This window comes from Nyctereutes procyonoides, unplaced genomic scaffold (assembly GCF_905146905.1).
Source record: "Nyctereutes procyonoides isolate TBG_1078 unplaced genomic scaffold, NYPRO_anot_genome, whole genome shotgun sequence".
Classification (NCBI taxonomy): domain Eukaryota; kingdom Metazoa; phylum Chordata; class Mammalia; order Carnivora; family Canidae; genus Nyctereutes; species Nyctereutes procyonoides.
Genome location: NW_026575125.1, coordinates 40,953,457 through 40,977,752, shown reverse-complemented (window position 1 = coordinate 40,977,752; position 24,296 = coordinate 40,953,457). Strand labels below are relative to the sequence as shown.

General features: G+C 52.0%; 1 protein-coding gene across 2 annotated transcripts; it reads right to left on the bottom strand.

The window, feature by feature from the left end:
- Nucleotides 1–1,200: 1,200 nt before the first annotated feature.
- UBA1 (ubiquitin like modifier activating enzyme 1) lies at nucleotides 1,201–24,030 on the bottom strand. Of its 2 annotated transcripts, none has more exons than XM_055337887.1 (26): nucleotides 23,890–24,030; nucleotides 15,627–15,743; nucleotides 15,433–15,491; nucleotides 15,165–15,333; nucleotides 14,936–15,070; nucleotides 13,803–13,909; nucleotides 13,457–13,547; nucleotides 13,214–13,346; nucleotides 12,613–12,710; nucleotides 12,389–12,535; nucleotides 12,062–12,238; nucleotides 11,840–11,944; nucleotides 11,665–11,745; nucleotides 11,132–11,287; nucleotides 9,099–9,264; nucleotides 8,753–8,949; nucleotides 6,834–6,898; nucleotides 6,398–6,593; nucleotides 5,582–5,656; nucleotides 5,260–5,449; nucleotides 3,600–3,688; nucleotides 3,221–3,313; nucleotides 2,899–3,090; nucleotides 1,867–1,968; nucleotides 1,664–1,764; nucleotides 1,201–1,539 (listed from the first exon to the last, which is right to left on the bottom strand). In XM_055337887.1, exons 2-26 carry the CDS (start codon nucleotides 15,741–15,743, stop codon nucleotides 1,404–1,406), a joined length of 3,177 nt encoding a protein of 1,058 aa, XP_055193862.1. In that variant the 5' UTR covers nucleotides 23,890–24,030; the 3' UTR covers nucleotides 1,201–1,403. The 2 variants fall into 2 exon arrangements, with proteins under 2 accessions (XP_055193862.1, XP_055193861.1); XM_055337886.1 differs by lacking the exon at nucleotides 23,890–24,030 and adding an exon at nucleotides 20,175–20,371.
- Between the last annotated feature and the right edge of the window lie 266 nt (nucleotides 24,031–24,296).

Below are 24,296 nucleotides of genomic sequence, written 5' to 3'. Positions count from 1 at the left end.
GTCCTGGAGGGGAATAAAAAGGAAGTATGGAAGGATGAAGTCACCCAAGCAGAGTAGGCCAAGGGAAAAAAAAATAATCACAGGATGGAGGTGGACAAGGGCATACACTGTGCCTGGGGTCTGGAGCTGGCCCAGGAGGCAGCAGATGTGGGGCAGGCTGTGATGAGTGTCAGGCCAAGTTCCAGGATAGGTTATACTATTCCCAGTACCCAGGTTTGAATGAAGGAACGAGGGGTCTATTTCCAAGTGGGAGAAAAGTTGGGCTTCTGGCTGGCTGAGGGAGAGGTAGGATTGGCATCCTCAAACACCAGGTAGCCAGTCTGATTGGTGCTTCCAGCTGTCCGGAGTACTCAGTCAAGACCAAGGACGAGCGTGGGCAGCTCTGCAGTCCTAGTAGGGCCTGTGGTGAGCCTGCTCTAACTAACCAACAACCCAGAGCCCACTCTCTTCTTAAAGGTAGGCAGCCTTGGGACAAGCAGACCAGGCACGAGGGGGAGCAGGGTGGAGTGGGAAAGGGGCTTTTCCTCTACAGATGTTCTCAGCCAAGTATTTTCATAAAAACTGCAAAGTCTGAACAGTCATGATCTTCCTCAGTCCAACAGTTGTTTAGAGCCCCGTGTAGCTGGGAAGTTGACCTTGGGCACTTGGTCCTGGGAACCATGATTTTAAGACTTGTCTGGAGTCTCGGTGCTTTAAGCCACATGGGAAGGGATCTGCCCCCCAAGGACATAAGCCATGCTAACCAAGCCCTGGTTGACGGGTTGCAGTAACGTTCTTATTCACGAAAGACAAGGTTAGAGAAGTTGCAGGGCTTGCTCAAACATGACTCTTCACTACCTCTCAAAATCAAAAAAATAAAAAATAAAAATAAAAATAAAATAAAAATAAAAAAAAATAAAAAAATTAAAAAAAAAACAACAACACCAAAATCAACATGGTGGTGGGGAGTTGGGAGCTAGAGCTGGACAAGATGGAATTTGAACCCAGCTCCAATACAGTCACATGGACCCAGCTACCTCCACCCTATGCCTCCATCCAACTCTTCCCAAACACGGAGGGTGGGAGGAAGAAGCGGCAATTCCCATTTTCTTTGCCCAGGCAACTGGCTGCTGGGGTGGGGTTGAGCCCTCTGTGCTACCACCTGAACTGGACAGCTCTGGGAAGTCTCTTCCTTCCCTGGAACCAGCAGGGAATGCCACGTCTGGGTTAATAATTCTTTATTAGGATTCAGGTTCCAAATAAGGTAGAAAGCAGCGGCAAGAGGGGTGCAGGGAGGGAGATGAGGAGGGGACACCAGGCGTGGCTAGCTGGACCACTGCCAGAGGCTTGATGGGAGCCCTGGGCTGGGGGGTGGGGTGGGGTAGGAGTCAGGGCTGGGGCCAGCCTACGGGCGTGGACAGGGGTCAGCGGATGGTGTATCGTACATAGGGAACCTCGACGTCTTCGCCGCTCTCGTCGTTGCAGCACAGCTCAAGCACCAGCGCCCGCACATGGCGGCCCAGCTTTCGCTTCGACACACGGCTTACGATCTCTGTCATCCTGAGGGGTGGGGGGAACAGAGGGTCAGGGAGGCAAAAAGTGAGGGAGGGCTGGGTGGCAGGGACAGAGGCAAAGGGCAGCCAAATGGGCTAGAACAGCTGTGAGCAGAAGCCCCCCAACTCACGGCTGATCCAACCGTTCCTTGAGCTTGGCGGCTGGCATGAAGAAGGAGTAGAGCATGGACACACCCTGGGACAGCATGGTGATCTCCAATTTATGCTCTGTCTGGAGGAGGGGGAAGGGGGGACAGCGGTGTCACGGGGGTGGGCAGCCTAGTGAATCTCACCAGCACTCTGCCTGTGGGTGGAGGTGAGAAAGGGGCCTCACCTTAAAGTAGTCAAGGAACTGTTTGAGTGTCATCTCCTCGCCGTTAGGCTGCAGACCCTGGACCTCAAAGCGATCCCACAACGTCCACTCCTGGTTATAGTACTGTGGGGCAATAAGTGGGCTGATGGGATAGGGGCCAGCACAGGGCCTAGCCCCGTCAGTCCTGTCCTCACCCCTGCTGCCCACCCCGACTCAGGCTAATGTGCTCAGACTGCAAGCCTCTTCCATCAAAAACGTGGCTTCTGTCACAACTTGAGCTAGCAACCGAAACCTTTCGGTGACCAATGACTGACAAGCCTAGGCACTGGGAGCCTGTTCTGGCCTAACCTCCTACCCCGTCATCCCGCCCCAGCTCTACCAACTTACTCTTCCTCAAACACACCAGGCACCCTCCTACCTTGGGACCCGTGAAGAGAATGGTCCCTGTGGCCTGGGAATGTTCTCCTCCCAGGAGCCTGCATGGTCTGTCTCCCTCCGGAGGGAGGGAGCCCAAGTCTGGGCTTACAGGTCATCTTTTCAGCAGGGCCTTTCCTGACCATCCCACATTTGAAGGCCCCATCCCATCCCCCTGCCACCTGGTAGTCTCAAGTCCTCCTTGCCCTGCTGTTTCTTGGGAGGTTCTAAAATCATTTATCATGTTATATAATCTGTTGCACAAATACAATCCTACTACCTACAAGAGTATCTGGCACACAGGTGCTCAGCAAACATTTTAAGTTAATGAATAAAGTGAGTAAAGGTACTTGCCATAAGCACCCAGTAAATGTTGATAGCTATTATTATGTTATTAATAACCTCTTAGGGTACAATTAAAATATTCCATCTTTTTTGAGGGCTTCTACAGGCAGATTCACACCAGTGCTTAGCGCAAAACAGGGCAAGGAAATAAATGAATAAGGTGTGCACAAAAGGAGTAGGTGCATGCTGACAGAAACCCTCACCTAGTGACAGGCTATGCAAGCAAACTAAAGCCAGCTCCACAGAAGAAACCCCCCTGCTCACAAACCTACCTGCCCTGATACAGGCCCTTACCTGGTGACGGGGTGCAGCAAGGGGTTCAGAGAAGCCAAAGAAGGGCAGGGCCAAGTTGAGGAAACCATTCTTGTAAGAGTCAAGCTGTCGGTGCCCATGCACCACTTTATACAACTCCAAACACACCAGGCCAACCACAGCTGCTGTGGTTGTGGCAATGGCTGGGATGATCTTCCCTGCAATCAGCTTGCTCTGTGAGGCAGGAAGGATCAAGAAACACGGTAGTTAAGGTGGAAGCGGCTCAGAGCCTACATTGAATGAATGGAATGTAGAGAACTCAAGCCAGGGGTGAGGGGGGAAATCAGGTCCAGACTCCCCTCACCTTATGCCGGTCCGCAGGGGGAATGTCATAGTTCTCTGCCCGGAGGTTGGAAGCAGCCACAATGAAATCCATATGGAAATTGCTGTCATCATCCTTTTATGAATGAGGTAGGGAGAAGGGGAAGGGTGGGGAGAGGACGAGAGAGGATCAGTGTCAGAGGAGGAAGAGGATTCCTGGCCTCTGTGGACAAGTATCCTCCACTGCAATTACCTGCCAGGCTCTCAGATCACAAAGGCATGGCTGGGAACATCTATACATTCAGGGCCATATAGCAGGCCCATGATCCAATTCCCATAAGGGCCTGGGGCTGCCATCAGATTCCTAAAGGTCAGTTCTGTCTAGCCCATCCCCCTGCCTGCCCAGGGCCCCCACCCAGCACCTTCTCAAAGTCGATGGGATACATCTTGAATCCAGGGAGCTTTTCTGGACTGGGCAGTGTGGCCTTGAGCTCCTCTAGACGGCTGTCATCTGCAGGAAGAAAGGGACACCATCAGCCCCTTTAGATCCAGGCCAGTGTCTGAGGTGGAAACAGGGGCCCTGCGGCGGGGGGATCAGGAAGGGCAAAAGATGTTCACATAGAGAAGACTTGAAAAGGAACCTATCCTGGGAGAGAAAGGAGGTCCAGAGGGAGAGGCAGAGCAGGACAAGAGAGAACAAACCTGAAGGAGACAGAAAGGGAGTTGGGTATATCAAAAGAGAGCTCTCCAGAGACACTAAGGAAGACATCAGGATGAAGTGGACACGGATAAATCCTAATGGGAGAGCTGCAGATCTTAGGGAGAATGTTATATAAAAAGAGATGAAAAGACATGGAGAATATGAGTGAGGGGGAAGGAAACAGGGGATGAAAAAAATATACAGAGAGGATACTGGGGGGAACACGCAGACATGGAGATAGAGGAAAGATATGGTGTGGGAGAAAGAAGATCAAAAAGGGGAGAATGGGGACATGAGACATGTAGGTGTTCTACATTTCATACATGCTTTACATGTATCATTTATATACATTTTACATATATGTTACATACGTTATATAAATCTCGTGTACAGCTACACAGCTTCATGCACGTATGCACATGTCTATGAGGAGAAAAGTGGAGAAAATACAGGAGTAAAGTGAAGGGAGATATGGAAGGAAAGATGGGAAGAAACATACAGAGAGGAACATGAAAGGGCAGAGATTTGGGAAGGGAGATGGAGAGACGATAGGGGAGACAGCAGGAGAAGAAGATCTATGGAAAGGAAGATGGGGGGCATAAAAGGTAAATGCAGGGGGAGCCCCACAGCTGCGAGTGCAGTATCTAGTCTATGGATAAGAAAAGGTACGGAAGAGAAGATAAATAAATCTACAGGGCCGGGGGGGGGGGGGACGCGGGGGGGGGGGCAGGGCGGCAGCAATGAACGAAGGCCCCGAGCCGAGGTCAGCCCACCCGCCCTATGTTGTATCAATAAAATTTTACTGGAAAACAGCCACACATATTCATTTACATGTTGTTCATGGCTGCTTTTGTGCTTCAATCATGACAGGTGATTAGCTGCATACAATCTATAGCCCGCAAAGCCTGAGAGTTACTATTTGGCCTCTTACCTGATACGCAGCATGAGCTAGAGGAAAGAGATGGGGAGATGGGGAGTTGCAGGGAGATGGGGAGGGAGTGCTGAGGAAAGATATGGAGGAAGATATTAGGGTGAAGACACACACAGAGGAACTCGGGGGCCAGATGTCAAGGGAGAGAGACCACTGGTAGAGATCATACCCCCCAGAGAAACATAAAACAGAAACAGAAGTTGTGCTTTCCAAGGCAAATACAAACAGAAGGCCAGAGAGTAGGGAGAAGGAAGAAGTGAGAGAGACAACTTGCCCCAACTGACCACCTTCTTCACACTTCAGAAGGAGAGAGGCTCAAAGGAAGGTGTGGGGAAGCCTCAGGCCTGGGGTGGCAAGAGCGGAGCCAGAGGTGGAGAACTGGTGGGGAGCCTGGCCCGGGCAGGGTACAAGTGAAGTGGTGACTCCTGGCCGACTGGCCAAACACCCTCACCAACTGAGGCATTGGCGCTCTGCAGCTCCTGGTCAGAGACGTGGATCTTGACACCAGACTTGGGGGTAAACTCGGGGACCTGCACAGACCGTAGGAGTGTGGCCACAGCAGCTCGGTCCTGAGAGCCTGTCAGCCCATAGGTCTGGGCAAACAAGTTGGCGGCAGCCATCACGTAGTCCAGATGCAGGGGCTGGGAGAAGGCAGGGCCCAGAAGGGTAATAAGCACATCGGCTCTTGCCTGAAGAGTAGGCCTCCTTCCCTCCCTTCCTTCTCCCTTCCAACCGTCCACCAGACCTAAGAGACTCACAGGGAAGAGACTTACATTGTTGACATCAAAGGTGAGCGGGTGTGGACAGCGTTTGGGCCCAGACCAGAATGGAGCTCCTGAGCTCGTGAGCTAAAGGAGTAAAGAGATTTTTGAGGGGCAGGACCTGAGAGCAGAGGCCTCTCTAACAAGCCTAACTCCTCGCCTTGGTCCCAGATGTGCCCTCACTACCCCTGGCTGGGCACACACAGGGCGCGCTGGAGTCAGTCATGAAAGACCTCACCTGTAGGGTCCTATAGATGGAAGTTCTGATGCCAGGCTTAATCAGGGACCTCACTGAGCACACAACTGCCAAATTCCTGGGCACTTTGTTTTGTGCAAGATACACAGCCATCTCACAAACTCTTACGGACTACCACGCACCAGACCAACTTACTATTAGTTAAGTACCAATAAATTCTGACAAAAACCCCCATGAGGTAAATTACTGTTAGGTCTCCTGCACACATGACAAGACTGAGGTGCCGAGGAAGTTATGTGATTTTGCCCAAGTGCAAATGCTACTGGGGTTTGAACCCATACTGATTCCTACTCTCTTGACTACAAAATTTCTCCCCCATAATCTATACAGCCTGGGAGTTGAGTAGGGCTCAGAGTCTGCCACTGGCAAAGGAAATAGAAATGCAAGTTTCTTGCTCGAAGGCAAGGCGATGGGAAAAACAGGTCAGACTTAATCATTCTTCTGAGATTCCCCATGCCCTGGGGGTACCTGCCACAGTTGGCTTGACAGAAAGAGCATGTGGAGAGCCCAGAGCAGGTCCCTATTTCAGGGAAAATGCATTGCACCAAATGGACCTGGCAAGTGGGCATTACCTGGTCGGGAGGGAAGTTATGCAGCAGCTGCCGGATGTTGTTAGAGTACTGGGTGTGCCAGTGGTGGCAGGCCCAGGTCACACAGTCAGCCCAGGTCTGTGGCCGCTGCAGCACCAGGCTGCGCTGCACAGCCTCCAGCACCTCCAGGGGTTGGGTGCCCGCCAGCCGCAGGGTCCGCTCCACAAACTTGGGGTCTCTATCAGGAATTGGAGGGGTCAAAGGGGCAGGATTACACAGCAGCCCCAGGAGTGGGCTCCAGGGCAACCCCACTTTCTCCAGGGAAAGCTAATCCTGACCCCCAGTGGTATGAGGCCCAAGCCTTCACTGATTCATTTGCAAAGTGTGCCTGGTGCTGGGTGTTACTGGCAAGAAAAGTAGACGGGATGCCTTGGCTACTAGCAGGCAGGGTGGGCTGAAGGGGCGTTTGGTTACTTACGTGAGGTACTGGTTGACGTTTTCTGCTGGCTGCTTGAAGAGGCCTTCAAACTCATCCCGAGCCCACTGCAAGACAGAGCAGATGGACTGCATGGAGTGACAGCTGACAACTGGCTATTTGTCATTACAAAGACCGTCCGTAAATAAACCCAGTTAGAAGAACACCGCTGCTCTGAGCAAAGAGAAACCTTCCGCCCCTACTCCCCAACCTTCCCCACACCCCCAGTGCCTCAATTGAAAAACGAATGAACTTGATTTGGGCCACGGAATAAAATTATTAAGGATCTGTGTACCTCACTAGAGATCCATATGTCTCGATTAAAAAAAAACAACAAAAGCCAAACTTTTAGCTATGTATATTTTACCAGTTTTAAAAAAGAAAAAAACCATCAGACCCAAATCAAAAATGATTGCCATACAGGCCCTGGGGCTGAGCAGCAAACCAGACAGACACTCTATAAATTCCTAAGGAATTCCTGTACTCTGAAAATTCCTAAAGACAGTAAATGCATTCACTGGTGGAAGGGCTGGGAGGAGAGGACATCTAGGTTCAAACCCCAGCTCTCCTACCTAGTATCTAGTTTTGGGACTTTAGAAACACACAGCAACACTTACCTTTGCACTCTCCTTCCTAAAACAGATATTGTTATCAGTAATACCTATCATGAGGTGGGCTTGCATGAGGTGGGCTTGCAAAGAAATGAGCAAGGACGTATCCACTCAAAAATTCGCTTAAACAGCACCAAATAAACAGTAAATGCCAAGTGCTTCGCAACCATGAGACTGACAATGCTGTCAGCCCCGTTTCACAGAGGAGTCAGGCACAATGAGGTGGAATCCAAAGTCACACACAGCTCAGTGAGACCATGGAGGGCGCACAAATATGAACGTGCATACTCTGGAACTACAGGCAGAAGGGAAGGTGGCCAAGGAAGCCAGTTTTGCCCTGTTTGGATCTCGCCACCCCCCCTTGCTCCTAACTGAATACTCTGAATGGTTTGTTCTCGAAGACTACAGTCATTCTGATAGCACAATCGTTATCCTCAGGTCACCCTTAGGTTCTCCTTCGTGGCCCTGGTATACCAGTTACATAGGTGCGTTCACTTTATCAAGACTCAGCCTGGTGAGAGGTGCACAGGATCATCCTGAGAAACTAGCTGTTGAAGCCATTCTGAGCATCACCTGGTGACACGTGAAGAAGAACTAAAACATTAAAGACCTAAATAACTGCAGGAGGTAATCACCAGTAATTTTGTTCAGCGTGCAAGCAGGATTTGGGATAGATAGCAGTGGTCCTCACCTGGGAGCGATTTTGCCCCCTGGAGGAGTGGGGGGATATCTGACAATGTCTGGAGACCTTGTGAGTAGTCGCAACCGCACCCTCCTGCAGCCAGGGATGCCGCTAAGCAGTGGACAGTGCAGATGCCACCCACCCACCCATCCACCCTGCACTGGCAAGGAAATACCTGGCCCTCAATGTTAACAATGCCGAGGTCGAAGAGACCCTGTTAGGCAGAACATACTTCCCTCACAGATGCCTGTTAGAATGTTAAGGAGTTAAGTGCTGTGATACCCATGAGACACTTCAGCACAAAGAAGGAAAGATATGGCAATCTAAGAAGAAAATGTGTCAAAACATTAACTATTACATCTAGGTGACGAACGCTGAGTGTTCACCATACCGCTCTTTGTCTTTCTGTGTTGAAAACTTTTCAAAATGAAAGATGAATGAAATCGCTCTAGAAACACAGGCTGTTGGATGGGAAGCGAGGGAGGAAAGTTTGGAGAGAAAGCACATCTTGAGCTTTGGCTGGTGACACCGGAGGGGGAGGGGGCCTAGTTGCCATGAAGGTGCCTGCTCCCTCCCTTCCCTGCCCCTTCCCCCCCCAACAAAGCGGATCACCTGCAGAGTGTGCTCACCTGCAGAGTGTGCTCGATGGCGTTGGGGAAGTTCTTCAGGGTGCAGATGGGGATGGACTTCTCAGGCGGATCCTGGCTAGAGCTGTAGGACTCTGTCAGGAAGGGGATCACCACCTGCACGTTGCCCTTGGTACCCAGTGTGCCAGACTCCAGTAGTGGCTTGCGGTAGTACACACAACGGCGGTCCATGTACATGCCTAAGGGGGATAGGTTGTGTGTGTGTGTGTGGGGGGGGGCACATGTATCAGGACAGGAATGTCAACAGAGAATGGAAAGACAGGCATCCCTGATGGCACACCTGCACACCACCTCCCCCGCCTACCTCCTCACCCTCCTCCAAACTCACGGGCATCCACGTTGTCAAGGGCATTGGCCACACCATCCAGGTTTTGGAAGAAATCATCATCATAGATGCGTTCTGTGTCAGGGCCCACACGGTTCTGGTGGCTTGTCACCCGGATGTGCGGATTCATCTGGCGCACAGCTGCAGCGGCTGTGTCAGACTTTAACTTCTAAGGGGGATAAGGGTGGGACGAGGAAACACAGAACTCAGTTATTCACGCATTCACCCAACAAACCTCTACAGGGCCATCCTCCTAAAAATGGGTTTACTTAATGCCTGGGAAGAACCAGGCTCTGAGTTCAGAAGGCTACCTGATTTAGCAGGAGACAGTCTGTGACAGTACCACACGGCTAGGGCTGTGACAGTAGTGGCAGGGGCTCAGTGGAAAGCGAAGCAATGAACAAATGTAGACGAGAGGCAAGAGGCCACCATCTGTTTCTATGACTACCCAACATCTATTGTTCTTTCCGGTAACAGCACCCAGGCCTCGGGTCCATCCTCTCAAACAAAACAGGATCTTTCCAAAGCCTAGGTCAGTCACGTCCCTCCTCTGCTCAAAACCCTCCTCTGGCTTCCCCTTCCACAGAGGAGAAAATGAGTTAGCCCCCACTTCCTCTAGCTCATCTCCTACATCCCACCCCGCCAACAGGATCCTGGCCTAGGGTGCTCTGAACCCAGAAAAGGGGTCTCTACTCCCTTCTACCCTCCAGGTGTGCAGGACTGAGCCCTTTCCTAACCACTATAATCGAAACTGCCAACCTGTCTTCTAGACAGGCCCAACTTCCCTTGCCTTGCTTTTGTTGTTTCCTTTGCACAGCACTCATCAACATTAACTACAAATCTATTATACTGTGTTGCTTGCTTATGGTCTGTCCTCCCTCCTTAGAACCTGTGTTTCCTTGCTGTATCCCAAGTGCTGAAAGCGGTGCCTAGGCCAATGACTACCTGATGACATCACTGAATGGAAAGGAGAACATATTTTTTTAAAAAAAAAAAAAAGGGCAGCCCGGGTGGCTCAGCAGTTTAGTGCCATCTTCGGCCCAGGGCCTGATCCTGGAGACCCGGGATAGAGTCCCACGTCAGGTTCCCTGCATGGAGCCTGCTTCTCCCTCTGCCTGTGTCTCTTCCTCTCTCTGTGTCTCTCATGAATAAACAAAATCTTAAAAAAAAAAAAAAAAAAAAAAGAAAGGGGAACAGATCCCAGGCAGGCAAACAGGGCACTGTCCCCCATGGAAGGCTTCCCAGCTCGAGCCCCTGAATGACCTAGACTCCATCTGGCAGAGAAGAGTGACCCTAACACAAACGTTCTCCTAGGGAAGGCCTACCGACAAGATCAGCCCTTGGTCGGCATCTGGGAACCTGGATTTCCAGAGGGTTCTCACCAGGCCTTACCTGCTAAGGGCAGCTCACTGTACCTAGACTGCTTATGCAAAGTGTGGTTTCTGTTGAACTTCTGCTTTCCTTCTGGGAGGCTGGAATTTGGGTATGTGCCCAGTGGAGGGTGCCTACGTGACCAGCCCATAGTACAAACCCTGAGTACTGAGTCTCTAACGAGCTTCCCTGGTTGGCAACATTTCACACGTGTTGTCACAACTTGCTACTGTGGGAGTTAAGTGTGTCCTGTGCGACTCCACTGGGAGAGTAGTCTTGTGTCTGGTCTCCCCCAGATGCCTTTTCCCTTTGATTTTGCTCTGCATCATTTTGCTAGAAGAAATCATAACTGTGAATAGGACTATAGGCTGGGTCCTGTGAGTCCTTCTAGTCAATCATCAGACTTGGGGGTGGTTTGGGCGACCCCCCCAACACACTGGCCCAACCAGCACTGATAACAGGTCAAAAAGAAAAAAAGATGAAAAAATGGTAGATTCAATGCAAGGATGCTCAAGAAATGTTTGCTAAAGGAGTGTCGCAGAGAAACTGAAAGAGCTGAAGGAAAAAGATGGAGAGGCCTCCCTCCTTTCCAGAAAGAATGGAAACAAAAGACAGGAGGAAAGGGAGAGGATAAAATCCCACTCCCTTCTCCCCATTCCACTCACCGTGACGTCCCACGGCCGGAAAAGAAACTGCCGGTTCAGATTTGACTTCTCAATAGTGTCCATGTCTGTGACAACAATTTCTCCACCCTCCCCACAGCCCAGCCCAATCATGGCGAAGTTCTTGAGCAGCTCACAGCCAATGGCACCTGCACCCACCTAGAAGGCAGCCAAGAAGACAGATAGAGGCTGGTTGGGGTAACACAGGGGAATGTGCCAGTATGCATCACTCCACACTTCCCACCCCCTACCCATGACAGAAGACAACAGGAGAGGTGGAGTGGGGCTAGCGCCACATCCTCAAGTCCCAGGGCTATCAGAAATAACCCAGAGCCATCTGAGGGAAGGCAGCGCCAGAGGAGGAAACAGAAGGACAAACCAGGCTTTCTCTTGAGATAAAAAAATAAGTGGTAAAAGGCACGCAACAGAGTTACGAGAACCAAAAGACCCTCCCTTGGGAAGCAGGAGACTCCAGAAGAGGGGGCCAGAGGCTCAGGGAGATGAAGGCAGTGGGTGTCTAAGGGGGTCACACTCACTAGGAAGTACTTCTGTTTGCCCAACTTCTCTTGCAGGTCTAAGCCAAACACGGCCACCTGCCCATCATAACGGTTCTGGCGCTGAGGAATGCGAAGGGAGGAGGGTCAGAGTGCGGGGGGAGCCTCGCCAGAAATGCCCCCAAAGACATCTTCCCCATGGGCCCCACTCCCATACCGGGTGGCACTTGTCTTCTGTGAGGGCCTCTTTGTCCTCAGGGAGACACTCCAGGGCATCAAAGTACAGCCACTGCATGATGGGCATAAACTTCCCAGAGCAGGCCTGCGGGGTGGGGAGGAGGAAGCGGTCAGTGGTTAATTGAGGCAGATGGACAGTAAGTGATGGAATCAGGGACAGGCCTGGGCCACTGTTGGCCCTGCCCTTCCCCACTGTGCTGACCTTCATGACCTCCTGGGCAGCCAGGCCCCCAATGAAAGCGTTTATAGGGGCCAGATCACCAGCAGCCACATAGGCCAGCTTTCGGATGAGGTCCTCATCCAGGCTGTCCTGCTGCACTGCTTGCAGGGCTCGAGCATTCACGGCCCGTGCCAAGGTCACCAGCTCTGTTGCATCTTCCTGGTGGGGCAGGAAAGACCAAGAAGACCTCGGTCAGGCCACTGTGGGAAGAGGGATTTGTTGGGGGCGGGGGGGGGATGCAAAAGGAAGGGAGAGCAGACAGGTAGAGGCATAGGTCACCTGGCCTGGCTGGCCCACCCACTCACCCACCTCATTGCGGGGCCGAGGGGGCCGGCCATGCTGAGCACAGAACTGGTGTAAGGCCTGGAATCCAAGGTGCAGCTGGGCAGGGCGGGAGTACTTGGCAAAGTCTGTCATCACAAAGTCAGGCTCTGCCAGTGAGGCCAGCAAGGATTTCTGTGGGGGATGGGACATCAGAGCCTAGAAATGCCCAGGACCAACCCCTCCCCGCCCCCACTACCCACCACACTCACAAAGCTGATCTTCTTAGGTACTTTGACCTGACTGACAATGCCTCCACGGATATAATCGGAGAAGTTGGAGGTGTCACAGATGCTAAAGGTGTAAGGACCTAGGTAGAGGAGGAAACTGTCAGGCTACCGGCCCTCCCCTAAAACCCTCAATACCCCCAAGATAAGGCAAACTCCATCCCTGACCCAGCTCAGTCATCAGGAGCCAACTCTCCACCCCAGGTCCTGCTGGGACATCAGAAACCATGTCCCCTCTGCCCAAGACACAGGCTTGCAACCCACAAGACCCTGGGCCCTTGGACCCAAGACTATACTAGAAGACATTCTCTGCCCCGGTCTACATCAGCTTAGACAGGAAGTGGATCGTCTCTGATCTGCTCTGTTTAAACACCAAAGACCTTTCCCCCACTTAGCGCAGATGCCAGGGACCTATTCCTAGGAATAGCTCAAACACCAGACAATACCTCTACCCCATGCCCACCAGCTCTGGTTGGACCCAGGGGACTCTGTCCTCTCAGACACCCAGCATGTGTCTTTCTCCCCTCGCTCAGAGCCCAGGGACATACCTCCTACCACCCCTGATTCCTCCATAGCCTTAGCTCACCCAAGACTTTGATCTCCATGGGCTGACTTCCGTTAAGTTCAACCATGCCCTGTACTTCTGAAAATGAGACATAGTCGCCACTCTCAAACCCATGTCGGGCCTCATCCAGGCAGGTGACCACACCGGGGCTATCCTGATTAAAGGAGGAGTGAGCCTCAGAGGCAGGCTCAGGGTACCAGGAGCAGACAGAAGGCCTGCTGCTGCCCATCGGCATTCTAGGACCCCTGAGGCTCATCTCCTTACCTTGGTGACCATAGAAACCATAGCACTGAGTGGCTGCTCCCCATTGGAATCTGTGAGGATCATTTCCTCTCCAAAGTCACAGAAGAGCTGCCTGTAAAGGGAGGCAACAGGGCTGAAGCCCCAGAGTCCCATGCTCATGGGGACTGGACATATCCCTTGAGATAGAACGAATACTTGCTGAGCAAATTCAGCCCATCACTGCTGGGAATCACACAGCACTCAGGTCACGTGGGGAGGGGTGGACACAGAATCTGAAACCCAGGTGGCCAAGGGGCAAGGCGGTGAGAGCTTAGGGGTCTTGGCGCAGGCCTGGCAAGGGTCGGGGGATGAGGATAGGGGCACTCACCCAAACAGGCCCCGTGTGTCTGCCACCACCAGCTTGATACCACGGCTGTGACAGAACTCACCGACCCGCAGCTGGTCCTCCAGGGGGGTGTTGGTGAGGACCACCACCTGTGGAGAGGTGGAGGCTCAGGACAAGGGCCCAGCACTGGGGCAAGAGGGAGAGAATAATGCAGGAAGGCCGGAACCAGGGGGGACTCAGAAGAGTCCTTAAAGCTTTCACAGAATTATCTACTACAGTTCAGTGGATACTGTCTCCCAAAGCATCTACTACATATCACATTCGGCCAGGGTGAAACCCAGCAAAAAGAAATGCGAATCCCTACACCAGGGCGGGCAAGGTAGCAGACAAGGTAATGAGGCAGCCAGGAGGGGAGAGTGTAGAGAGGAGCTGACTCATTTACGCATCAACACCCACTACTGCCCGCCTACAGGCCTGCCTTGCCCTGGGAGACACAGAAGTAAACCTCCCTTCACAGCCAAAGTCTGAGCTCACTCCTACCACACCCATTTGCTTCCAATTCTCCAGACAATGCCTACTGAACCAGGTACCTTGGGACTTTTCTTTCTACCCGAATGCTCACCCTTGCCCACCAGGGTGAGCTCCTACAACTAACTACTTCAGGTTCAGCAGCAGGGTCCGGCCACTGGGATGCCCCAGGGCACAAGCTCAGCTCCCATAGCTCCTCTTTCAGGCTCAGAGTTTTTATTTAACAAATAACCAGATGGCCCTTATCATGCACCAGCTGCTATTCTAAACACTTAGCCGTCACAGAAACTCTACAAAGTAGGTACTACTACCGGTCCCAAGTCCACAAACAAGAAAAAGAAAACAAAGCAGAAGAGATCAAGTGACCTGCCTGAGATCATAATAGAACTGGAGACCCACTCAAGGGCAGTCTGGCTCTGGCCTGTGCTCATAATCACTACGCTCTATGGCCTGCCCATTCACACCCCTGCCCCCCAAAAAAGCAGGTCCAGGGTCTAAAACCCACCTGCATCTCCAGTGTGAAACCTGGCACACAAGCTGGCCCATTTAATAGAGAACTAATGATCAAAGGAAAAGTGGGTTTGGAGAAAACTGGGCAGGAGGCTGGGTGGTTGGTGTGCAACCCCCCATTGCGCCCACCAAGGTACCTGAAAGCCACTAAGGAAGTCCTCGACCAGAGGCCCAGTGTAGGCACTGACAGGCACATAGCTGTTGAGCTCAGCGAGGCGGGGCTGTGAGACCTCAGCCCGATTTTTACCGATGTCCTCCTCCCGCAGGTAGAACTGCAAAGGGGAACCAGGGAAGAAGGTAGTGGCAGTCGAGTCCGGGGGTGGGGGACCAGCACCTCAGCAAGGGAGAAGGGCTAGCAAGAGGTACCTGGGAGGAGAGGTCAGCCCACTGGGCAGTGCCCTGGTCATGTAGGGTGACAGCCTTGACCCCGCCAAGGATGATGTTCTTGGCAATCTCCACGCCCAGGCCCCGCAGGCCTGACACCAGTACACTCGATGTCTGGAGCCTCTTCATTGCCTCATGGCCCAACACATACCTGAGGGGTTGGGGGGTGTTCCAGGTCAAGGTCTGGTCCTCCAGACCCAATCCTCCCAGTGCCCCTCCCCGTGCTTAGCCCAACTGAGGCCCCACTTACAGCTGCCGAGAGTAAAGGCCCTCATCTATGTCTGCTTCGCTGCCGTTCTTCGCCATTCCCTAGAAACAGAGGAGAAGAACAGGTTTGGGTAGAAACAGAGGAGGGCGTGGACAGATGCAGGGTAATACCGAAGGCTCTCCCACCCACCACTCTCACTACCCTAACCTGCCAGGGTCCAGGAAGGAAACACTTACGTTGGTTGGCACTGAGGGCACTTCAGACAACACGGAGTGGGCAGGGGAACAGTTAGAACCCGGCTTTGGATCAGGCCCGGACACGCGACGTTTCTTGGACAGCGGCGAGCTGGACATCTGGAAGGGAAAAGGAGTATCAGAGGTGAGCCTAGGGCATGTAGGTGTTACAGTTGGTTAGTGGTGACTGTAGGGGAAGGGAAGACTTAAGGGCTGGTATCTCCATTTTACAGAAGAGGAGGCAGGTGCAGAGAGGTGAGGTGACTTGCCCAGGGTCACACAGCTGTCAGAGCTAAGATCTGAACCCAGGTGGTCTGGCTTGCAATCCATGCTGCTGACCACTAGGCCATTCGCCTTTCTCCCCAGCCCAGCATGAGGGAGAGACTCCAGTCCTGCGGGGTGAGAGGAGTGACAAGAAGAATGTCCTTGTGGGAAAGTCAGGAGGGTGTCAGCTCAGGTCAGACCCTGCCACTCTTTGACAGACCTCATTCAAGCCCCATTGGCTCAATTGCCTCACCTGTGCAAAGGGCTAACAGTGCCACTTACCTACCCCACGGAGTTGCCGAAGTGATGAAAGAGAGCCCAGACCACAGAGCCTGGCACAGAGCAGGCGGCAACAACAAGCAGCCGTTCTCCTCCCCCTTAACCCCCGTGACAGGGGTGCAGGAGGGAAACGTGCCTTAGACTTCCATCAGGGTAGCATGATGGCAGGAGACACCTTGCCGGAGACCCAGTACCCGGAGGGGCTTGGGGAAGAGGGTTTTCCAAAGCCCCCCTCCCCCCCCCAGCTCTGGGAGGGGAAAGACCCAAGCCAATAAAAAAGGTCATGGGAAGAAAAAATACACACTTTTGCCTGTGGAGTCCCTTAAACAGGTTAACAATAATGGCAGATGAATATTTATTAGGAATCCTCCCAGTGCCAGATGTCACGCTAAGCCTTGCTTCACTTTGCCCTTAAGGCATCTCCGTGAGATCTGGACTACCATCAATAACATCCCCCAACTCACAGTTGAGGGAAAAAATTCACTCGGGGACATTTGGTGACTCGACCAAGGTTCCCATAAACACAGTGGCCAAGCAGAGCCCAAGACAGGATCTGCTGACCCTGAAGCCTAGGCTGCTGCCTGAGGTTTTCACATTTCATCCCCTCGATGGTCCCGGCCCTGCAAGGCAGGGCTGAGCACCTTTGCCAGACAAATGAGAAAACCTGAGCTCGTGAGGTTGAGCTAACCTGCCAGGCATCACACACTGGGTCCCAGAGACAAAACAATAGAGTCTGCTGTGGGAGTGAGATCTGTGTATGACCAGATCCCCATGCCAGAGACAACAGGACCCTCAATCATTTCCCCTCGCCACCGATGCTCTCCCCACTGTAAGCCACCTACACTGAGACTTTCCTGACCCCCAAACACACCGAACACCCCCACGGTACCCAAGATTCCATCTTGGCACCTGTCACACTCTCACACTAACCAGGAGAACAGAAGCTCCCTATCATCTACCAAGAGCTTACTGCCCGTCAATCACAGGGTAAAGGGCTTTGTCTAATCCCACACCAATGCCCACCACATCACAAGTAAGAAAACAAAGGCTCAGAGAACTCAATCACTTGCCCACAGTCATGCAGCTGGTGCGGGCCTGTTTGCCAAATGCCTCCCGGGAGAAGAGAGTCAGGACCAAGCTCAGGGCCCAGCCCACAGAGTTAAGGGATGAGGTGTGAGGAAGGAGGACCCAGAAGGCAGGAGGCTGGCTAGGACCCTGGAGCCAATCAACCTAATTACTGGGAATGCAAAGCACCAACCTAGACAAGAGAAAGTTGGTGAATTAGTATGGAGACAAAAGCAAATCATGATTTTTCCATTCACTGACTCTCTGACCTGGGGAAGGGATCTCATTTACTCAGAGCCCTACTTTTTCCAAAAGCAGGAACAAACAGAACTATCCTCAAGGGGCTGCTGGGAAGGGTAAAAAAAAAAAAAAAAGTCTACTTCTGTGGTCAAAACTCAGCAACTTGAAGACCTAAGTAAGATCCTCCCTGGATACCTGCAGTGGCCTCTGTTACTCAGTTAACTATCTCCTTGTCTTGCCACTGGTTTGCTCATCTAGGACATACCATCTCCCTTGCTTCCTAGATCAGAGATGATCCAGGGCCAGAGAGATCTTTAATATCTGCATTTTTTTACCTCAGGATTCTTGTTGCTGCCAGCAAGGGTCTAAGCAGGATTTGGGTGACTGTTGCAGAGATTTCAATTGCAGAGATTCGGAACAGCCCAGTCTCAAGGCAAGCAAGAGGATTCTGGGACAGAAACCCCAGAAAGGAGCTAAAGATCCCCCATTTCTCCCTCAACATATGCTCAGGCCCCAGTAGGATGCACATACTATCCATTGTTCAACAAAGCTGAACTGGGCTTAGTGAGTTTCAGAACTTGCCTGAGGTCTCCAAACTGGTGATTCTGAAGCCTGAACATTCTCTACCACCCAAATCAGAGAAGGTTTGAGGGAGGAGTCCTGGAGCAGGTTTGAGAGGGGGCGGGGACAGGGTCAGGTTATCAGGATAGAGAAGTTAGGGAACAGGATGCTGGGGCCTGTCAAGCCTCCTGGGAGGGATTAACTGAGAAGTCCCTGGTAACATAAAAGAAAGAAGTCAGGAGGTAGTTGTTTGAGCCCATGGAGGCTCAGAGGGAAACGGAAAAGGGGGTTAGAAGTCATGGGGGGCAGGCAGGACAGAGTCAGGCCAGGTCGTTAAGACCCCTATCTGGCTCTTTGGAAAGAATCTTTTAGGGGAAGGCCAGGAAATTGCACTAGAGGCCCCCCTGAGGCTGCAGGGAGGTAGGAGGGCAGTAGCTGAGCCCCATGGAAGCTACACAGGGGATGGGTGGGGGGATTCTGGGGCCCAAGAAGGCCACAGGAAAATGCTAGGGCCTGCAGGGAGAGGTGCTCTCCATCAGGAGGACGCTCGGGTCCTAGGGGGTCTCTGGAAATGGATGCTGTCAGCACAGAAAAACCTCTGACCAAAAATAACAGGGACACGTAGGAAGAGAAGAGCCTATGACATCAATGTCAGAGTCGCAGAAGGCTATGAAGGCAAACGTGGAGTCCTAGGGTAGAGTTTGGGAGGAATTTCTAATGGAGCACAAAGGCCTTGTGTTGATATCTCTGACTGGTACATGCTAGGTACACCAGCTGCTTGACAGAGTGGAAGGGGAAGGCTGAGCCCAGACGGTTCTGGCCCTAAAAAGTTCAGTAAGCAGATACCGGCTAGGTCTCCAAGTAGGGTTGGGTTTCTCTGACCAATTCTGTGGAATCATATGGAGGCTCTGAGAGTAGATGCTGAGAAGGGGATTGTCTACTCTGACTGAGGACAAATAGGCCTGTTGGGGGAAGGGACATCTACATCTGACAATGATGCTGAGATCCTACAAAACCTAAAGGCCTCTAACTGATGCTGGGGACCTTGAAAGACTCCGAGGGCAGATTCTGGGGCCTTATGTGAGGTTAAGAGATCTGTGTGAGAAGCTGCAATCCTGGTTGGCTTTTGAAGGCAGAGGCTGAGTGAAGGGTGGGGTTTGAGGTGAGTTTGATAGAGAGAGCTAGAAGGCACAGGGTCTGCAAGGGCAGCTGCTGGCAGACTGATTGGTGATGGGAGAATTATGTATCCAAACAGTTCTGCCCTGGTATCTGGTCCTCTGGGAGGCTCTGAGGGAGCATCCTGGGAGTTAGGGGAGTGTGTAATCAGGAAGATCCCAAGGCCCACAAAAGGTAGTCTCTGAAAAGAATACGGAGACCATGAAACAAGGCATTCCCTTAGAGTAGAAAGTCTGTAAAAGCAAATACTAAGAATTAAAGAAAATCTTAAGGGTAGTTGCAAAGGAGAACCTCTGACTAGAAAGGCCAGACCCAGAGGGCTTTCTGATGGAAGATGCTAGGGCTAGGTTGGGGTTATAGATGTGAAGGAATCTCTGACACAGAAGCCAGGCCCAAATCGTCTTTCAAAGTCTAGTTTCCTTGGAAGTTCTGAGGGCAGAGAATGCCTGTGAGTTGGGGGAGCGGTCTGAAGGAATATACTAGAGAAGACTTACAGAAATGAAGGCCCTCCCCGGGGTCTAACCTCTCTTGGAAGTGAGCAAACACTGAGGAACTAGGAGGGCCTGAAAGAAGATTCTGGGGTAGGGCTTTAAGCATACATTGGTGGGGGGCTTCCAACAAAAATGCCAATCCCTTAAGTCTCTACAGGCGACTGAGGGGCGTTCTGACCTGCGATACAAGGTTCTGGATAGGGTTCCGGTCCCTGACTAGGGATACTAGGCCTGAGTCTCTAAACCCAGATCTCAGGGGGTCTGACCCCAAGGTCAGATTTCGGAGGTTGAGGGCTGGTCCAGGATGGGAAATGTCGACCCCGCCCCAAAATCTACCCCCCTCCCCACGGATGCCTAGCATCCGAGTCACCACCGCCCATCCCGGCATCAGCCTGGCCCAGCACCGACCCAGGCTCCTCCAATGCTTCCCGAAACCCTTGCCCCGGCCAAGGCGCTGAGAAAGGCCGTTTGTTACCAATGCCGGTTCCCCGGGTCGCGCCGCCGCCAACTCCTCTAGGAGCCGAAGCCAAGCCCGGCCGCCACCCTCCTTCTCCTCCTCCTCCTCCTCCTCCCCGCCGCCTGGGCCGCGTAGAATCGCCGCCGCCTGGGCCGCCTTCTCCTCCCCCGGCGGTAGTACTTGTGCTCGACCCTGCCACCTCCTTCACCTCCGCCGCCGACACAAGATGGCGGCCGTTGAGCCCGGGGCCGGAACAAAACCTTGAGCCCCACCCACCAGGAACCCGGATGCAAGCAGGCCGCGCCTATTCATGAATCATGTATAATGGTCCCTGCCCGTCTGTGACTCATTTGAAGAGGAAGAGCTCCACCTGGTGGCAAAGGTGGCAGTAACTAGGAAAACAGGTAAAAAAAAAAACCACCAAAAAACGCAGAGGCCACGCCACATGGAACGTGAATAATGAATACATGGTTGTATCCAGGCTGCCAAGGAAGCGAAGAAAGGACCTCAAGGCCACACTTCCTGATCATGAATTATGCACGAGGCCGGGTGGTTGGACTAACTCCCTGCAACCTGAAAAGCCAATGTTAAAACATGGAAGCCATGCCCCATTGCTCATGAATAATTAATAACTTCACAGATGCCCGGAAGCCAAGGAGATTAAGGCCACATCTTTTCATGAATAATGCATGAGGCCCGGTGGGCTGGAACAAAAGATACAGGTCCTCCTATTGCTGCATCTAATACCCTGTAAGCAGGGAAAAAGGGCTACCACAGGGAAAACACACTCCCTTGGCTCATAAATAATGAATAATGCTGCTGCTGCAGCGGCTCAACCTGGAAACTCAGAGAGGTCAAGAAAGGTCCCACCTAGTTACTTATGAATTATGTACGAGGCTGGATGGACAGAAACACTCAAGACAGCCCTAGCTACTGGAGATTATAGTACTCCAGCCAAGGCAACACAGCCACGCCTTCCTATTCATGAATAATGAAAACCGATGCTGCAGAGCCACAGGGGAAACCCAGGGGAAGTGTAGATGCCTTCTCCCCACCCCTGACTAACTGCACAGGAACCAGGGCTGCCTTGGTCCAACGGAATCCAGACTCACTAATATGACTTTGCCAGGTGCTTCAGTTTCCAAAACTGTAAAATGGGGCTGGAAATAGAACCCATTTACCTCATAAAGGCAAAATGTGCTATTATGAAAATCCGAGAATATGGATTAGGGAGTGAGCTGGCAATGCTGACACAGGGCGCTGTTAAATTAAAGTATTATATATTAACATGAAAGAACTATGTAGGGATCCCTGGGTGGCGCAGCGGTTTGGCGCCTGCCTTTGGCCCAGGGCGCGATCCTGGAGACCCCGGATCGAATCCCACGTCAGGCTCCCAGTGTATGGAGCCTGCTTCTCCCTCTGCCTGTGTCTCTGCCTCTCTCTCTCACTGTGTGCCTATCATAAATAAATAAAACAAAACAAAAAAAAAGAACTATGTAAATATATATTTATATTAATATAAAACTGGTTAGGGGTGAGAGTATACTCAGCCACCAGAGAAACCCCCAACTGGGAGCATTATTTAAAAAACAATGTCTTAACCAGACAATGAAATATCATTCAGCATTAAAAAGAAAAAGAGGGATGCCTGGGTGGCTCAGTGGTTTAGTGCCTGCCTTCGGCCCAGGGTGTGATCCTGGAGTCCCAGGATCGAGTCCCACATCAGGCTCCCTGTGTGGAGCCTGCTTCTCCCTCTGCCTCTCTCTCTCATGAATAAATAAATAAAGTCTTTAAAAAAATAAAAGAAAAAGAAAACAATGCCTTGAGTCAACCAACCACAGAAGGACAATGGAAAACAGAATGCTAAAACCTCCAATGTCTACTGAATAGGTAAGATGGATAGAGGACCAGGTCACGAGAGATACAACTATATACCAAAGCCTCAGGTACACAATAAACACCCAATACACTTCTCTCAAATAATAATAGATCATATTTAACAGATCACGTATTATGGTGATGTGTTCTTCCCATGCATTGTGCCACTGTTCTCAGGAATGCAGAGCAGGAAATTGGTTCCTTCCTGGCCTTCAGGTCTTAGCTCAAAGGCGACCTCCTTAGAGAGTTCTTGAACCCTCACAAAAATCATTTCCACCCACCTACAACTGGCTGTGTGACCAGGGGCTAGAAATTTTGCTTTTCTGGGCCACCGTTTCTCCAGTCATAAAATGAGAACAATAGTAACCTACCTTGTGTGATGGGAGTTTAAGTGAGTAAATAGGCAGACAAGGCTTTGAACAGTGCCATGCACAAGTGCTATATGATTAACATCAGTAGTAGTATATGCCATTAAAGTGGTGGTGGAGGGTACATTACGGCATTTGATTAAGACTACAGACTCTGGAACTAGGTTGACTGATGGGGTTTGAATCCTGGCCCAGCCACTCACTGACTCTAAGTAAGTTTAGGCAAATTACTTAGCCTCCCAGTGTCCCAGTTTCCTCATCTATAAAATGGGATAATAATAACCTATCTCCTAGGATTGTTGTGGGGATTAAATGGGCTAATAAAGTGTGAACTGAGTGTAAACTCATCTGATCATTATTGTGCCCATACACATTTTCAGGCTCACAGAAAGATCTGCTAAAGATCACAGGGTTTGGCAAGGATCGATGGGATTTGAATCTAGAGCCTTTGTGGATAATCTGGAATTACTGGGTCATAAGGAATGAACAATGTAGGAGGCCTCGTCCCTTTGGTTGACTTAAGGCTTAAATCTTGGAACCTGTAAGGGAAAGCTAACAGCGGGTCAAGCAGGTGAAACTGCAAAAGCTACGCCCCTCATGAATTATGCACAATGCCCCTACAAAAGCCACAGAAAACTCTGGGCGCTACTCACCTTTACGATTAATCAACGAGTTCTAGTTTGCCCGGGAGACTGCAGAATGCCCGTTCAGTACATCCCTCCAGCACGCTGATCCGCCCCCTCGTGAATAATTCACAAGCCGATACTTCCAGCGGACCAGGTGTGAAAGCGGCAAAAATGGGCTTCCTTAGCAGCCCCACCTCCTCATGAATAATGAAAAAAGCCGCGACCAACGGAGGCCCGGTAGCACGCCGTCCCCTCGGGAAGAGCCCAGCACACTGGGTTCCAGCGTCCCTTCAACAGCCTGGGCTGGGGGGGGGGGGTCCCTCTCCCTAAAAACGTGTGGGCCCCGACGTGTCCGGTCGCCTCGCCGCGAGTACCTAAGCGCGGGGGGACCTCATCATAAAACTAGAGGTCACAAAGGCCATAGATACATCCACAATGCCACGTCGGTCCCGAACGTTTCCTCTGTCATAGGACCTTGCTTGAAACAAGCTCTCCCAAAATTCCACCTGGACTTCGGGAACCTCAAACTTCGCTTCTCCCTTTGGAGAGCACCTCCATATCCTGCCTCATGGACAGAGAACTCATACACGGACCTTAAGGGTCTCCTCAAACATCCCCCTAACGCCTGCCTCCGAGGGGTATATAAATCCTGCCTCCCTCCCAGTGATACTCCTTAAAACAGACTCAAAATACCATCCTGGGGTCCCCAAATGCCACTTCCTAAGGGACCCCTCGAACACAACCACCCCAAACGCCACCCCGGGCCCAGAACCTCCAAATGTGCCCATCAGGGGATCCCCCAAATTGAGTCCCCTCCCCCAAATGCTGTCTAGGGTTTGGGGGCACCGTGCTCCAGCTCACCCCCTGCGCCGGGCGGAAGCCTCGCCTTCCTGCTGGAGATGAGCCGAAGCCACGGGGCAACGGAAGAGCAAACCACCTCCGTCGTACAAGAGCCAGAGTTTGCGCGGAGCTCGGAAGCGCGGGGCCTTGAAGGGCCCCCAGTTTGGGACGTACCACAGATGCTTAGCTAGAGGGGCGCCCGCCTCTGCTCCCGTGCCGTCGGCGCCCGTGTCAGACCCAGACACCCCTACGGGCTGTGGTACGTCCCTAACGCGCGAGGCATGCTGGGGGTGGTAGTCCTGTCTGGCCCGTGCCTGGTGCACGTGGTGGGCTACAGCGCCCAAAGTATGGGAGAATGTAAACCCTGACTGTGGAATTCTCGGAGCTGTGCTCTGGGGGATGGAAAAAGGATGTGGAACATGGGGTAC

What these genes read in the sequence shown, in the direction of transcription:
- UBA1 (XM_055337887.1), bottom strand. Translation starts at nt 15,743, where the DNA reads ATGTCCAGCTCGCCGCTGTCCAAGAAACGTCGCGTGTCCGGGCCTGAT. An exon ending in GGCCTTTACTCTCGGCAGCT is followed by an intron (nt 15,334 to 15,432) that starts GTAAGTGGGGCC and finishes CCAACCCCTCAG; the next exon opens with GTATGTGTTGGGCCATGAGG. An exon ending in CTGCCCAGGAGGTCATGAAG is followed by an intron (nt 11,945 to 12,061) that starts GTCAGCACAGTG and finishes CCCACCCCGCAG; the next exon opens with GCCTGCTCTGGGAAGTTTAT.